The sequence below is a fragment of the Camelus bactrianus genome, chromosome 15, assembly GCF_048773025.1.
Source record: "Camelus bactrianus isolate YW-2024 breed Bactrian camel chromosome 15, ASM4877302v1, whole genome shotgun sequence".
In the NCBI taxonomy this organism is placed as follows: Eukaryota; Metazoa; Chordata; class Mammalia; order Artiodactyla; family Camelidae; genus Camelus; species Camelus bactrianus.
Genome location: NC_133553.1, coordinates 57,612,142 through 57,628,577, shown reverse-complemented (window position 1 = coordinate 57,628,577; position 16,436 = coordinate 57,612,142). Strand labels below are relative to the sequence as shown.

General features: G+C 33.0%; 1 protein-coding gene across 4 annotated transcripts in view; it reads left to right on the top strand.

The window, feature by feature from the left end:
• The window catches only part of USP34 (ubiquitin specific peptidase 34), a 202,374-nt gene that overhangs the window by 104,628 nt on the left and 81,310 nt on the right, over positions 1–16,436 (top strand). For all 4 annotated transcript variants that reach the window (XM_074341183.1, XM_074341184.1, XM_074341182.1 and 1 more), the window contains 8 exons: positions 54–180; positions 277–424; positions 7,259–7,359; positions 7,573–7,782; positions 11,067–11,192; positions 12,366–12,488; positions 12,615–12,698; positions 13,191–13,277. In XM_074341183.1, coding sequence (XP_074197284.1) covers positions 54–180; positions 277–424; positions 7,259–7,359; positions 7,573–7,782; positions 11,067–11,192; positions 12,366–12,488; positions 12,615–12,698; positions 13,191–13,277 — 1,006 coding nt within the window. The remainder of the gene's footprint in view (positions 1–53; positions 181–276; positions 425–7,258; positions 7,360–7,572; positions 7,783–11,066; positions 11,193–12,365; positions 12,489–12,614; positions 12,699–13,190; positions 13,278–16,436) is intronic.

Here is a 16,436-nt window from a genome sequence, read left to right as displayed (position 1 = left end):
TTAAAATGATTTAAAATGATATTCTTCCTCTGTGTGGTTTTTGTGTGTTTTAGGTTTGCATATCACCTCAGACAGTGGCAAATTGAAGGCACTGGTATTAGTAGTCATTTGAAAGCACTGAGTGACAAACAGTCCCTGCCGCTAAGGGTTGTATGCCAGCCAGCTGGACTTCCTGACAAGGTAGGTATATAGTTTTAGTTTCCAGATTGATAACATTTCCCAGTTCAAATGTATGTTCTTTTTGTATTTTTAAATTGGTTGCATCTCATATTTCAGATGACTATTGAAATGTATCCTAGTGACCAGGTAGCAGATCTTAGGGCTGAAGTAACTCATTGGTATGAAAATTTACAGAAAGAACAAATAAATCAACAAGCTCAGCTTCAGGAGTTTGGTCAAAGCAGCCGAAAGGGAGAGTTTCCTGGTAAGTCCATCAGTTCAAATTTTCATATTTTCTAGGTTCTATTATATGTCAACTTTAAATCTTTACTTCTTTGAAGACTACCAGCCATGTTTATGGCTCCCACCTCCCCCACCTCCCCCACCTTCCCCTACCCTTGCTATGGTTCTACTGATCTTTAGGCAAGAGTTTATAGTTTCTTTAGGTGTTATTTGCAAACACTTGTCTTCATTTTTTTTAGAAAAATTCTGCTTTTGGAAGTTACTTGAGAAACAATGTGGTAATTAATGTTTGTGTACATACACTGCCCACTACTCAGTTTACCCAGTAATTTTTTTTTGGCCATTTTGATTTATATTGTTCTATTTTTTAAGCATGTGAAAATAATACACCCTTGTGCATCTACCCTTCTCTCCAAAAAGGTATCATATTAAGAAATTTTTCATGTGGGCCTGAAAGATATATTTGATTCCTTCCTTACTATTAAACCACTAGTGCATTTTTAGTGTCTTTCCGTACATGTAAGAGCTAATCAGAGGAACAACCACGAAAGCTGTTAATTTTTACAATTTAAGGGTCTGAAATTAAAGCAGGATAAATATATATTTAGGAAAACATCTTCAAGTATGAGAGGCTTCTTTGTAGGACTTTTAACCTGTCTGTGTGCAGAGTGATAATTCTTTTGCATCTTTTAGTAAGGTGCCAGCAATTTTACTACAGTATGCCTAAGATGAAAACATCTGTGTCTTCTAAAGTTTATCAGATATTAAATTTTGTTCTTGAATAATTAATAAGTATTCTTGGCACAGAAGAGTAGATGTTGAAAAGTCTCCATCCTACCCCTATCTCTAAACCACCCATTTTGCTTCTCCTGAGGCAAATTTTCTTATATAAATCTTCAAGAGATACCAAGATATAATGTAAGAATATTTGTATATATATAGTTGAGCCTTGAATTGCATGGGGGTTAAGGGTGCCAGTCCTCCACACAGTCAAAAATTTGTGTATAACTTACTGTTGGCCCTCTGTAGCTGTGGTTCTTTGTAACCATGGTTCATAGATTCAACCAACTGAGAATTGTGTTGTACTATAGTTTTACTATTGAAAAAAATCTGTGTGTAAATGGATCTGCATAGTTCAAACCTGTGTTGTTCAAAGGTCAACTATACACTTAAAACACAAATGTAGCATTCCAGTTATACTCTTCTACTCTTTGCCTGTAATGCTTAACATTATCTTAGAGAACATTCCATATTAGTACATATAGAAAGTTACCTCATTATTTTTAAGATGTGCATAGTCCATAATATGGTAGTACCATAATTTATTTTACTTATTCTCTATTAATGGACGTTTAGGTTGTTTCCATTCTTTTGGTATTACGATGTTTTAGAGTGGATCCTTAATATATACATTAGCTAGTACATGTTGGCTAAATACCTAGCTAGGGAATTTTCAGGTCGAAAAGTATCTGTTTTGATTACATTGAAATGTACATAAAGAAAAGAATGTGAAATGAGTAATAATAAAATGAAAACCACCAATGTGCCTACCACCCAGATTAAGAACTGGACGTTATTAGAAGCTAGTTGTGTGTCTTTCCCTGATAGCATCCTTTCAACTTCCCCTTAACAGTATCTTGATTTTTTTGGCTTTTTTTTTTTTTTTTTTGGTGTTCTTTGTAAGTTTTACCTCCAGTATACATATTCCTAAACAGTGTATTTAATTTTGTGAAAGAGATAAGCAAGCACAAACTTGATGGATTAGGTAAAAGGGGAGCACAGCCGCTATGAATAAAGGGTCACAGAAGAAAACAAGTTAAAGAGGGTATACTTTCACCTTTCTTTAAAACCTCATCTGAGGTTATCAATGGGAGAATTCTCAAGTATAGGTCTTGGCACAGTGAAGACATATCTTAGTGCTATAATGTTGACAAGATGCTGAAATACCTAATAGAAATACTGTCAGAGTCTTTTCTGATCTCTTCATGACCTACTTTAGCTCTTAAGAGTAGATGAAAAGAGAATTTCTTCTCTGAGGTAATATGAGTATCTTCTGCTGATTTAAGCAGAATCAGAGAGTAGAAACTTCACTAGCATATGGTAAAGAGAGCCCAGATACAGATATGAATCTGGGCCAGATTCGCTTGCCATTCTTTGCTTGGACCTCAGAGAGGGTATTACGAAGGCAGTAGAGATTGTGGTCATGATGGCCCTCAGTAATGGATTTTTCTAGTCACACTGATCCTATTGGTTGTCCTCCAGTTGTTGAATTGTGCTCAGCTGTTGAGTATGCTGTATCAGCCTCCTGATAATTCTTTCCGCCTGTCTCCTATGTTAAATATACTGTTTCTGATATTCCATACCTTCTTTATTGCCCCCCTAGTCCTTTTTTTTTTTTTTTTTTTTTTTTTTGGCTGAAATACAATGTGATTGTCCAGTAGCTTCCTGAGAGAAGGTTGATATGGGGTAAAGATTTTGATTCTTTGAATGATCAAAAATATATTTCTTATGTTTTCATGCTTTATGGTATGGTAATTTGGCTGGGTATAGAATTCTAGATGGGAAATCATTTTGTTTTAGAATTTTCGAGGTATTGCTGCATTGTTTTGTGATTCTGTTGTTGCTATTTAGAATTCTGAAGCCATTTTGATTTCTGATATTTTAAAACCTAGTTTAGAGCTTAGTGGATCTTCTTATTCCTAATGTTCTGAGGTTTTATAATACTAGGTCTGAGTATGGCTCTGTTTTCAACAATTGTGATAAGTACTTTTGTATTTAGGTATTTAGAGGGCCCTTTTAGTTTGGCAATTTTATCTTTAAGTTTGGGGAAATTTTCTTGAATTACTGATTTTCTGTCTTCCATTTTATCATTTCTCTTTTTCTAGAAATTCTTTATCTACATGTTTTTCTCTTGAATTGTTCCTAACTTACTTCTCTTTTCTTTCCTATGTTTTGTTTCTTTGGGTCTTAACTTCTGGAGAGATGTTCTCAACGTTATTTTGCAACCCTTTTGAGTTTTTCATTTTTGCTGTCATGCTTTTTAATATCTAACATCTTCTTTTGGTTATTCTTGGACTATTCTTATTTTCCTAGTTGAAATATTTTTTTGAAGATACTGGTATTTTTTCTTTTAATTGTTGACTTTGTAATCTAGACTCTTGCTACCTTCACTTTAATTAGAATGGTTAGCTGGTTTACCTAATTGTTTTCTATTAATCTCACCTTTTACCCTTTTTTACCTTACATTTGCCATTACAATACCATTCTAGCATTCTTCAGTTCTATATATAGATTAAAATTTCCATTTACTTTCTTTTTTTTCCCTCTTCCTAATGAACTTCCTTTAAAAATGTTTATACTGCAGGTCTGGTGATGAATTTCCTCAAGCTTTTTATTTTGTCTGAAAAAAAATTTATTGCCTTCATTTTTGAAGGAAATTTTCACTACATTCAGAATTCTAGGTTAAGAACTTTTTTCTTTCAAGACTTTATAAAAGTTTTCCCATTATCATTTGGCTTACAAAGTCTTCTGTCTTTCATGCTTTGTATACAGGATGTCTCAACATTGTTTGGTTTGACAATATTTTTCTTTAATGTTGATTTTCAGAGGTTTGATTATTGATGTGCCTTGTTATATCTTTATGTTTATGCAGTTTGGGTTTAGTCCAGCTTCTTTGGTTTGTGTATTTATAACATTTATCAAATTTGGAAAAGGTTAGCAATTAAATAAAAGGTTATGAATTACATATTTTTTCAAAATTTTTTTCTTTTCCCTTATTCCTCACCATAGTTTCTGGGCCTCTAATTAAATGTATCTTAGACTGTCATTGTGTTTCACGTATCACTGAGGTGTTGTTCTTTTCCTTTTGTTCTTTATTTTTTTTCTCTTCTCCTTTTCTCTTTTTCTCTCCCTTCTCTTTCTCCCCCTTCCTTCTCTCTTCTCTTTCACTCCTCTGTGAGATGGTGATCTTTCTCCTGTGCTAAATCAGTATAAATTGGATTATAAGTTATAAATTCATCTCTGGTTTGGGATTTATCTTTTTGAGGTCTTGCTAGTTACTGTAAGTTCATTTTGATTTCCAGCTTGCAAACTTGGTTGATACTTTTTTCCTTTTTTTTCCCATCAGATGTACGTAAAATTTAAAAAATTTAGCTTACTGGCATTTCAGAATGTAAAAATCAGATGTGTGTTGTTTAATATACTACTGTAACCTAAAGAATTTTTAAGATTTCTCGTTTCTTTTTCTTACTTTGAAACATGCAGTACATTAAGATTTTATATTTTTAAAAGGATAGTAACTTTTCCCAGAGCTTTTACGGAATAAGCAATTTTTAGGTTAAAAAATATCCTCTCAAAAGTAGTAGAAGATGACACAACATTGTAAAATGACTATAACTCAATAAAAAATACTAAAATAAAAAAGTAGTAGAAGATACAGAGCTGCTCAGTTAACTGTAAAAACCAACTTAGCCATTATAATTGAACATTAACATGTTAAGCACACAATGTGTAGGCCTATCTCACATATCAAATAGAGCCCAAAATAAACTACTAGCCATCTTCGTTCTATTTTGGAACAGTTATGCATGCTTAGGGTATCTAACAAACTAGGAAGCAAATCAGCTCTATATTTTCTTAGCAGTCCCTTGGATATTTTATTAAAACAAAGGATATTTTATCTCAATGTTTACTGTAAAAAGATCAGCAAGCATGGGTTGTATCAGATTATCTCAATAACATAGAAAAGAAATTTAATAAAAATCTACCAAAATGTTAGAAGTTCAATATAGACTTTCTTTTCATCTAGTAGCCTATGTTTTTCTTAAGCACTGACTTTGTATTATATGAAATGATTTGGATAAAACACTATATCAGAAGAGGGAACTCAGTTATAATTTATGGGTAATATGATGAATAGAAAACTAAAGAAATCAAGTGCATTGTAGCAATTTAAAAATTAGTTGGGGTACTGTTAATATGAGGTCTTTGTTGCATATACGAGAATAAAACCCTTTGAGACATATAAATGAACAGCCGAATAAGTGGTTTTGCCTAGCATGTGTCTATACAAAATATTACAGAGGTGCCAAGTTAATTGCTTAATATATTTTACCTAGATCTGAATGGAATTTTTATTTAATTGGATGAAATTATTACAAATAATAAACCGTGTGAATTAACTGCACAGGATCAGAAGTTCTGAGAGGAAAACCCAAAAGGATAATAGATGAATTTCAATACCAGCTGTTATACGTTTAAAAACTATAATAATAATATCTCATGAAGAATTGTTAAATAACAATATGTAACAAAGTAACAGTTTTATGACATGTTCAGTTTAGGGGCAGAAATAAAAACTGTTTCTCTCTAATATTCAGGGTGAATTTAAAGTATTTTTTGCACAAGTGTGCATGCGCGCACACACAATGAAGTATAGGAAAATTCAGAAATAGGATTGAATATTTATCAAACCATTGGGAGAGCCAACATTTCTAGGCTTAGAAATAACAAGAAGGGAAATAATCTAATACAGCCACACAACAGCTAGCAATTTTGCTACACAACAGTCATACTTAAGGAAAACTGCTGAAATGAACCTTATTGGAGACACTCATTTTCCTTCCTTGTGAATGAAATGTTTTTTGATAGTTTTTTTTTACTTGAGTGGAGGGAAAAGGTAACTTTAAAATGTTATGTGTCATTAGAGAAACCAGTAGTCCTGCTTCACTCATTCTTGAAAATAGCTGTTTTAGTGCCTATCCAATGGAATTTTCCTACATTGCTAATAAAATTGAATAATATTTGAGTTTAATTATTCATCAGATATTTCATTTCACTTAATTTTCCTCCAATTAGGCATTTCCTTTAAAAATTTTTCATTGATTAAATAATAATTAATTTGAATACCTGTTCTAATGCTAGGAGTACATCTGTGGTTGTAATAAAATTGTCTTTGTGGAACTGGGATTTTTTTTTTAATGGGAGAGAGACAGATACATATATATATAATGTCAGACGTTAATAAGTGCTTTAAAGAAAGATTAAGCAGAGTAAGAGACGAATAGTGAGATGCGGCTCTTTAGATTTAGTAGTTAGGAGGAAGTCCTTTTAAAACTCATATTTGATGAAAAACCTGAAGAAAGTGTAGAAGCGATCCAAGTGAATTTCTAGGGAGGAACATCTTAGACCTTGAGATGGGAACATGCTTGGTGTTTTCAAGAAAGAACATACATGGGTAGCTAAAGCATATTTAGGTAGGGATGATGGTGGGAAATGAAGTGGACGATGCAGGCAGCAAAGAGGACTTTATGCATTCTAGAAATAAACTGCCTCAATCTGTTGAGTTCATTGAATTTACCATAATCTAGAATGCTGTAGCTCATCTTTTCATGCCTGAGCTTTGGGTTTTTTTCTGCCTATAATCAATTTTATTTTGTTTTGATGGGTAATTATCAAAAGAAAGAGAGTACTCGATCACTATAAATACTTTCTGGTTACTTGTAAACTAAGGTTTAGTTAATGAATCTGATTCTCCTGCGTGTATTGCTGAGGTGAAATGCTGTAGGTTCCTAGAAAGCTCTGTAGTGTTTGTTACTTGTACAGTTTTTTTATATTACTAAGCAAGCGCGAATTGATTTAATAAAACTGCTGCTAAAAGAGGATTTTCTTGCAGCTTTTACTGTTGAAGGCTGATCTCAGACAACAGAAAATAATGCAGGAAACATTTTTTCCACTTTGCTCAAGAATTACACTTAAGCTTAACGTCCAGTGGATTAATTGCTGTAACCATGTATTCATGTCAGCAAATTAAGTTAACTTATGAAAATGTTCACTCACATTTCCTGCTGTTTTTAAGGAGGCCTTATGGGACCTGTCAGGATGATTTCATCTGGACATGAATTAACAACAGATTATGATGAAAAAGCACTTCATGAGCTTGGTTTTAAGGATATGCAGGTACACATAAATTGGTTTGAGTTTTGATCATCTATTGACTGTTATGCACAGTAGTTGAATGAATAGTCAAAGATATAGTTCAAGAACACTTCTTACTGCTTTTGTTATATTTAAATTTTAAGGAAAGTCATTTTCTATTTGATTTATTAAACCAAAAACTTGATGTGTCTAATTATATGTTAATTTTTTCCACTGTTGTTCCTATTTTTATAGATGGTATTTGTATCTTTGGGTGCACCAAGAAGAGAACGGAAAGGGGAAGGTGTTCAACTGCCAGCATCTTGCCTACCACCCCCACAGAAGGACAACATTCCGATGCTTTTGCTTTTACAGGAACCTCATTTAACTACTCTTTTTGATTTATTAGAGATGCTTGCATCATTTAAACCACCCTCAGGAAAAGTGGCAGTTGAAGATAGTGAGGTGACTATATCATTTCATTTTCACAAAATCTTTTGTCTTTCTGTTGAGTAGAAAATAGTTTTCTCAGTAGTCTCTTCAAGGCAATAAAACCTAGTAATCCGTTTATTCATTCATTAACTGTTTAAGTGCCTAATATCCAGGCATACTGTTTTAAGTATTATTTTATAAGGATCTAAATAGGCACAGTTTTAGCCTTCATTGAATCTAGTGGGGAAGACAGATAACGATATCCTTAACAGATAAAATAGTTTCAAGTAAACTAACAAATCAGTAGTTTCTGGTAGAGATAGCCGCTGTGACTGAAGCATAAAGGACTGGTGATAGAGACCCATTTATACTGGTTAGGGCAGGTTTCTCAGAGGGATACCATACATAATTGGAGCCTGAAGGATAAAAGGAGCCTACTAAATGAAGAAAATGAGAAATGATCTGGATAGAGTAATCTGATTCCTGAAGCCCTTAATATAAGGAGTTAGGCAGGTCTGGGAATTGTTAGGGGGCTAGGAAATAAGAGTGTGGAGCGTGGTGGGAGAGTGAAATGAGAGGAATGAGATTGAAGAGATAAGCAGAGCCAAACTGGCCATTACAAGCCATTTTCAGTTTACTCAAAGTGAAGTGGACAACACTAAAGTATTTTAAGCAGAGGGAGAGACATATGTTCAGATTTTTGTTTTAAAATGGTAAGTTTGTTTTGGCAAGAATTAAAAAAAGCAGTAAGGAACCTAACAATTAGTCCAAGGAAGAATACCATCTTTTTAGTGATCCCCACAAACTTACTTCTCCAGACCAAACCTCAGTCCTTTGAGTTCCACACTTATATATCCAATTGCTTTCTTGATGCCTCTACTTGATGTCGCACAGGCATCTATTCTTCTTCATCACAAATGGAAACCACCCAGTTGCTCAAGCCAGAAATCTGTACACCGTCTGTTTTCCTTCCTGAACTAGAGTCTATCCTTTCTCCTAATCCAGTCTGCCATCAAATTATGTTGTTTTGACCTGTTGTCCACTTATTTCCACTGCCACCATTCTGTTTGAGGCACCATCAACTCTTTCATGGAAGAATAATAATTTTGAGACTGAGTGGCAAAGAAAATAGTGGTGCTTTTAAGGCTCTCCTTATGTTAGGCAAACTGTTCTTTCTTTTTCAAGAATGATAAGTGAATTTTTTCTGTGTTTCCAAAATGTGTTTGGTTGTGAATGCTGTTGTAGCTGCTGTTGGGTTGTCTGTTCCTCATAGCCTCATCTCTCTTGTGGTGGGAAGCTCTTAAATTCTTAAGAAATGCCTTTTTTTCATGCAGAATAATCAATAATAGATGTCCATGAACCTCCATTTCCTCACCTTTTAAATTTTATGCTGTAAATATTTAATGACCTTTTACTTCATGTCAGCACTGTACTGTCAGTTTAAAAGAGAAAAAGGTAATTACAAGAATCCCAGTTTTCCAGGCAGAGGGTAATAGCTCAGTGGTAGAGTACATGCTTAGTATGCATGAGGTCCTGGGTTCAATGCCCAGTACCTCCATTAAAAAAAAAGAATCCACTAATTTTCCAAGAGGATGCTAATGTTCTATGCAGTGTACGTTAAGGGAACAAAGGGAGGAAACAAATCTGGGGACAATTTCCTCAAAAGAGGAGTTGTTTAAATTGGGTCCAGCTTCTGTTAAAGAGGGAAGAGAGGCATTGCAGATTCAAGGAAAAGTGAATGGCATAATTGAAAAACTGGGAGTGTGAGTATAGTGTAATTAAAATACAAGGTCTGAAAGGGAGATTGTAACCTATACCACAAAGGACCTTATGAGATTTTTATTCTTTGTAAAATGGATTGCCATTTTCATGGAATGTTTTAAAGCAACAAAATGAGATCTTTTCTGGACTTTTACAAATAAAGTTGAGGTGTTAGTGTGGGAGTTACATTGAGAAAACAAGGACCAGAGGTAGCAGGACCGGTTAATAGGCCATTGTATAATTGTCGTTGTGAGGCCTAAACCAGAGAGAAAGCATTCATCTATTGGCAGATATTTTATTAGACTTTGTGACAGGAATGCTGCTGTTGATGTGAAGTTTCTGTGTTATTACAAGGCTGATTCAGTCTTGAAGAGGATTACCAAAAAAGTAAAGGATCTTCACTGGATATGACCCCTATTTTATAGTGCCTTTCAGTCATAACACAGAACATAGTCATGTACACTTGGGAGGGTTTTTTCCCTTCAAACTGTTTTTTGCAGAGTTCAGTTTCTCTCACTCTGCCTCTCTCTCTCTCAGCTGGGTATGTACAAAGGAATAATTCTATTTTACTGTAGAACTCTCAGTGCCATGTCCCCAAATAAACTGAAAAGTTTACTTGAGTTGCTTCTTTCTTCATTATGGTTGTGAAAAGCGAAGTTGGCCTTAACTCCTCCAGGTATATTCCCTTTCCTTCACAGTGTACCAGCTTTATACCATTATACAAAAAGAACTAAATTACTTTTTGTAGATGTATAGAAGAGTCCTTTGGCATCTCTTCGACCATATAATACCCCAAAATCATTATGACAGCAGCTAGTAATAAAATAATACTGTACAAATTCATACTCTGGAAAATTCCAAAAGTGTAAATTTTAGCTTTGGCTGCTTGGTTACCTCATGGACTGCTTTAATTTTTTTAAAAAAGGAAAACTTGCCTATTTCTTACATAACTTCCTGAAACATCTGTAGCTTACTATTATGTCAGTACCATGTGGAGTTCAAATTTAGCAAGTAATAATGAAAAAAAGTAGGTTTTTTAAGATTATTTGCTTTTCTCTTAATCCCTACTTGTCTGACACTAGAATATAAGATACGAATTAGCAAAATATGAGAAACAGGTGTACTCTTTTCCCAAATGTAACATCAAGGATTTAATTTACCATGTCTCTTGTTGTTCTTAGAATAGTGACTTGCAAAGAAGAAATAGATAGTCGTACTGAAATTTACTTGGATAACTTTATAAAACACATTTTCACTTCTGTTTGGAAAGTTTCCTGGTGAAGGTGGCCAGATCTGCAGGTCACTTTTATACCCCAGAAAAGTGATCAATAACAAGTTGAAACACCACCACTTTGATGTAACTGTTAATTAATTGAATAAATGTATTTACTATATAAAAAGTGGTTTATTCTCATTTTAAAGTGGTTTATTCTCTCTTTTAAAGTAAGATTAAAAATGTCAAATTTGATAATCAGTCATTTTATGCCAATTAAACTTGTTTAGATTTTTTTTTTTAACTGAACTGTCTTGATAAGCAGTTGTTCTTATTTGTGTAGAGCTTAAGATGTGAAGAACTTCATCTTCATGCAGAAAACCTCTCTAGGCGTGTATGGGAGCTACTGATGCTTCTTCCTACATGTCCTAACATGTTAATGGCATTCCAGAATATCTCAGATGAGCAGGTGAGTTCACAATACTTTTTATTCTCCTGGAGGATGGTACCAGTTTGCATTGTATGAGATTGCTTGTGGACCTGTAGCCTCAGTAATTTTGCTCTTAAATAGGTAAAAAGTGCCAGTTCATGTTAATGTTGATATATTTAATTATTAGTGAAGTTGACTAATATGGGTTAAATATAAGGCAAAGTTTTTTTTAAGTTATCTTAAGAAAATAACAGATTTACCTGTATATCAGTTTTTTTTATATTACTTCATGTTCTGAGTGTTGCTTTGTTTTCAACAACAGAAAGTAACATTTAGAGAAAATATACTATAGTTTAATGTCTCAATGCTTGTTTTAGATGCTTGTACAAGTCAACTGATAGAGTTAGGGGGAAAATTAGACATTCTAGGCAAAGAAATTTAATATATATATATTAGTTAATTTTCCCATAAAGGCATGATCTCATGTTACTGTTAGATATCTTTGTAAAGACATCTGTTAAAATTAAAGATTATTTTTTAAAGTTGTATAATAAGGAGTTACTTTGTGGAGATACCATTAGAACACCTGTAGGACGAATGGAAAAACAATATCCTAATGTTATGCTAATGATTACCTGTAATTTGGAACGTTGTTATGTGATTTCAAAAGGTCCTATGTCTCAGATGACTTAGAAGTGAAGAAGATGGGCCTGGAAAATGGTGGTTGATGATTCAGTGCAGCTTTAATAATACTATTGTTGTCAAGGATGCACATTAAGTGTAAATAACGCTTTCATAAATCGAGAGTAGAAAAGAACAATATTTTTAAGTTTATGTATTTGCATATATGACTTTTGAATGGGTAGGTGTCACTTACAGATATTAAACATAGACTGTACTACTTCCATATCCTCAAAGTTCATGCATTCAACTAGGCTGCAGTGTTTTTTTTCATTGAGATGATGAATTACCTCAACTGTTGTGGAGATTAACAGCTATAATTTTTCTCCTGTGCTGCTGTTTATTAATTTTTTTAAATGTAATGAATAATTGGTGTTTTAAGCATATAATTTAGTACCAATTGTATAATTGGTGATCAGTTGTTTGAATATATTTCAATATATATGTAGTGTCGGTTTAAAAGTTTTTTGAGGGGTGGTTCTCTTAGCAAGTTGGCTTCAGAAACCTATGTCTTTCTTTTTTTAATTTAAGAGTAATGATGGACTTAATTGGAAAGAACTGCTCAAAATTAAGAGTGCTCATAAGCTATTATATGCCCTGGAAATTATTGAAGCTCTGGGGAAACCTAACAGAAGAATAAGGAGAGAGTCGACGGTAATAGCATTTCCATTATTATCATTAGATATTTGTATTCTCTCTGGAGCAAAATTCCAGAGTATGTTTTCTTTTAATTCTCCTGCCACCCTTCCTTATTTTATTATTTTTTACTGTTTCTCACAGGGAAGTTACAGTGATCTTTATCCAGATTCTGATGATTCAAGTGAGGATCAAGTGGAAAATAGTAAAAATTCCTGGAGTTGCAAGGTTTGATCATATGTGTTGGCAGTGTATTGGTAAAAATAATTTATCTCTAATTTTCCAAACGTAGGTACCATAATTATTGTTTTAAATTAACTTACCATTTCAATAAAACATAGTTTAAAAATTACGCATTACCCTCATCGCAGTAATGAACTGAGATTATTTAGTGCCTTTGTACTCCTATTTTTAGCACTTTTTATTTTTTCTTTCATTGGAATACTGTGTTAAAACCTCTCAGTGTCTGGGATTAAATGGTTAATGGAATATAAAGATATGTATATAGATTTTTGCAAGAATCTTTTTAAAATTCTCGAAAGTAGGCTATTACTGTAGAGAAGTTATATTGGTTTTTTTAAATCAAAAATTTCCTAAATGAAAGATATATAATACTTTACTTACATATACACACACATCCAGTTACTGAATCGAAAAGCAGGTCTTCACTACATTATGTAGCTGCTTTCCTCTTACCATTACTCTCACAATTGTTTACAGTTTGTTGCTGCTGGAGGGCTTCAACAGTTATTAGAAATTTTTAATTCTGGAATTCTAGAGCCGAAAGAGCAGGAATCCTGGACTGTGGTAAGTGAAAACTGACATTTTCTACTAGTTACAATTGTTAGCCCAACAAGCCACTTTCATTTCCCATTAGCAAGTGTAACTTTTGTTGCAAACTTTATTGTAGTAAAGGAGAGTATGGAATACAGCAGAAATAAGTTTAAGGAAAAATAGGGAGTCTGATAAACTAAATATACAGTAAGAGTTCTCCATGTCAACTTTGTTAAAAAAAATTTTTGAGTGCTAATATTAATGACTCTAAATTATAGGTAGTTCAAAAACATTTTTTCTTTAGGTTATAAGTTATATATTAATATTTACATAGTCTTAAAGCTTGAATACTTTTAAAGAAAAATTGTTTTATGTCTTCAATTTTTTGAAAACATCCTTTTTTGGGGGGTTTCACTTTGTTTTGACCATTTCTTCCTTGATAGCAATACTAAAAAATGTGTTTCCAGATCATTTGTGACTGGTCTGCAATGAAATAGATACAGAACTTGAGAGTAAGCCTTCAAAAAATTTTATAGCAATTGGATAATATTGAATAGTAATTTTTAATAGCATTTTGTAAAATTCTGATCCTCAACAAAATGGAAGTTTTTAAAAATGGTACTTTGTTAACTTGAAGAAGCACTGTCTATAATATTAGGAATATTAAATTGCTTGTGGAATATTTGAAAATTCTTAGTGCTGGACCAAACTGCACAATCCAGTTTTGTATTAAATGGAAAAGATGCTCATGTCCTGACCTCCAGCAAAACGGAGTAGCATTATCAAACATTCCATTCAAATATTAATTTCTTAGTACTTATTTTTTAGAGTTATTTTAGAACCTAGGAGTCAGGTGTTTGTGATTTGTTATCAGATACTGCTACATCCAAAAGATTAATGGGAGAAAATACATTTAAAAAACATTGCTGTCTACCAAGATTTTGTTGGTTTCAGTACTTCTTTCCATTTTTGTTTTACATATTTTGCTATTCATTTTGAGTTAACTTTTGAATCTGGTGTTAGGTAAGGGTCTAACTTGATTCTTTTGCATATGCATATCAAGGTTTCCCAGAACCTTTTCTTGAAAAGATTATATCCTGCAGTGAATGATTTTGGCACCCTTGTCAAAAATTATTTGACCGTATATGTGAGGGTTTATTTTGGGGCTCTCTATTCCATTCCTTTGAACTTTTTGTCTTTATGCCACACTGTATTGATTACTGCAGCTTTGTGCTGTAAGTTTTGAAATCAGAACATGTGAGTCCTCCAGTTCTTTTCTTTCAAGATTTCTTGTCTATTCAGAGTCCCTTGAGATTCCTTATGAATTTTAAGATGGGTTTTTCTCTTTCTGCAAAAAACATGATTAAAATTTTACTAGGGATGGCATTGAATCTTTGGATCACTTTGGGTAGTATTGATATTTTAATAAGTCTTCGAATCCGTGAACATGTGTTGTGTTTACATTTATTTATGTCTTTAATTTCTTTGAGCAGTGTTTTGTAGCTTTCATTGTAGAAGCCTTTCAACTCCTTGGTTAGGTTTATTCCTAAATATTTTATTCTTTTTGATGCTATTGTAAAGGAAATTGTTTTTGTAACTTCTCTTTTATATTGCTCATTGCTTGTATAGAGAAATGCAACTGAATTATGTATGGTGACTTTGTATCCTGTTACTTTGCTGAATTCATTTACTAGTTTTAAGAGTCTTTGTGTGGAGTCTTCAGGGTTTTCTACTTCAGTAACAGAGGTAATTTTGCTTCTCCTTTCCAGTTTAGATGTCTTTTTTTTTTCTTGTCTAATTACTCAGGCCAGAACTTCCAGTACTGTGTTGAATAGAAGTGGTGAAAGCAGGTGTCCTTGCCTTGTTCCTGATCTTCAAGGAAAAACTCGCTTTCACCACTGAGTATGGTTTTCACTATGGGTTTTTCGTATATGGCTTTTATTATGTTGAGGTAGTTTCCTTCTGTTTCTATCTTGTTGAGTGTTTTTATCATGAAAAGGTATTGACTTTTGTTAGATGCATTTTCTGCATTAGTTGAGATGATGTCTTTTCCTTCATTTTGTTGATATGCAGTATTACATTGATCATTTCTTACATGTTGGACTATCCTTGCATTACAAGAATCCCGATTGGTGATGGTGTGTAGAACTTTTAACATGTTGCTTAATTCTGTTTGCTACTATTTTGTTCAGAATTTTTGCATCAGTGTTCATAAGGGATATTAGTCTGTACTTTTCTTGTAGTATGTTTTATCTGGCTTTGGTATCAGACTTATGCTGGCTTCATCAAATGAGTTAGGAAGTTTCCCCCTTCAATCTTTTTGGAAAAGTTTGAGGATTGTTGGTATTCTTCAAATGTTTAGTATAATTTACTAGCGAAGCTGTCAGGTCCAAGACATTTCTTTGTTGAGCGATTTTTGATTACTGATTCAATCTTACTAGTTACAGGGCTATTCAGATTTTCTATTTCTTTATGATTGAGTCTTGATGAGTTTTGTATTTCTAGGAATTTGTCCATTTCAAGTAGGTTGTCCAGTTTTTTGGCATACAAGGATTGTTCATAGTACTCTTAACAATCCTTTTTATTTCTGCAGAATTAAACATTTTTCCACTTGCTTTTCTGATTTTAGTAATTACTTTTCATTTTTCTTAGTTCTTCTAGCTAAAGGTTTGTCATTTTTGTTGTTCTGTTCAAAGAACCAGCTTTTATTTTCAATGATTTTCTCTAGGTTTTTATATTCACTGTTTATCTCTGCTCTTATCTTTATTATTTCCTTCTTTCTCCTAGCTTGGGTTTAGTTTGTCTTTCTTTTTCTAGTTCCTTAAGCATAAGTTAGGCTGTTGATTTGAGATCTTGGTTTGGTTTTTTTTAAATGTGAACATTTTTAGTAATCCGTATCCCCATTAGCACTTCTTCAGTGACGTGTCTGTTCATATTTGGGGTTTTTGTTTTGCTTTGATTACAGTTTGTTTTTTTCTTAGTAGAGAGTTATAAGACTTTTTTTCTTTATTCAATTTGGACAAGTTTTTTGTCAGATATAGGTAGTAGGAATATTTGCATTCAGTCTCTGGCTTTCTTTTTCTTTACATTGACAATGTTTTAAGTAGGAAGTTTTTAATTTTAATAAAATTTGTATCCTAATTAAGGAATCTTTGTTGCAAGTTCACAAAGATTATCTCCTGTGTTTTCTTC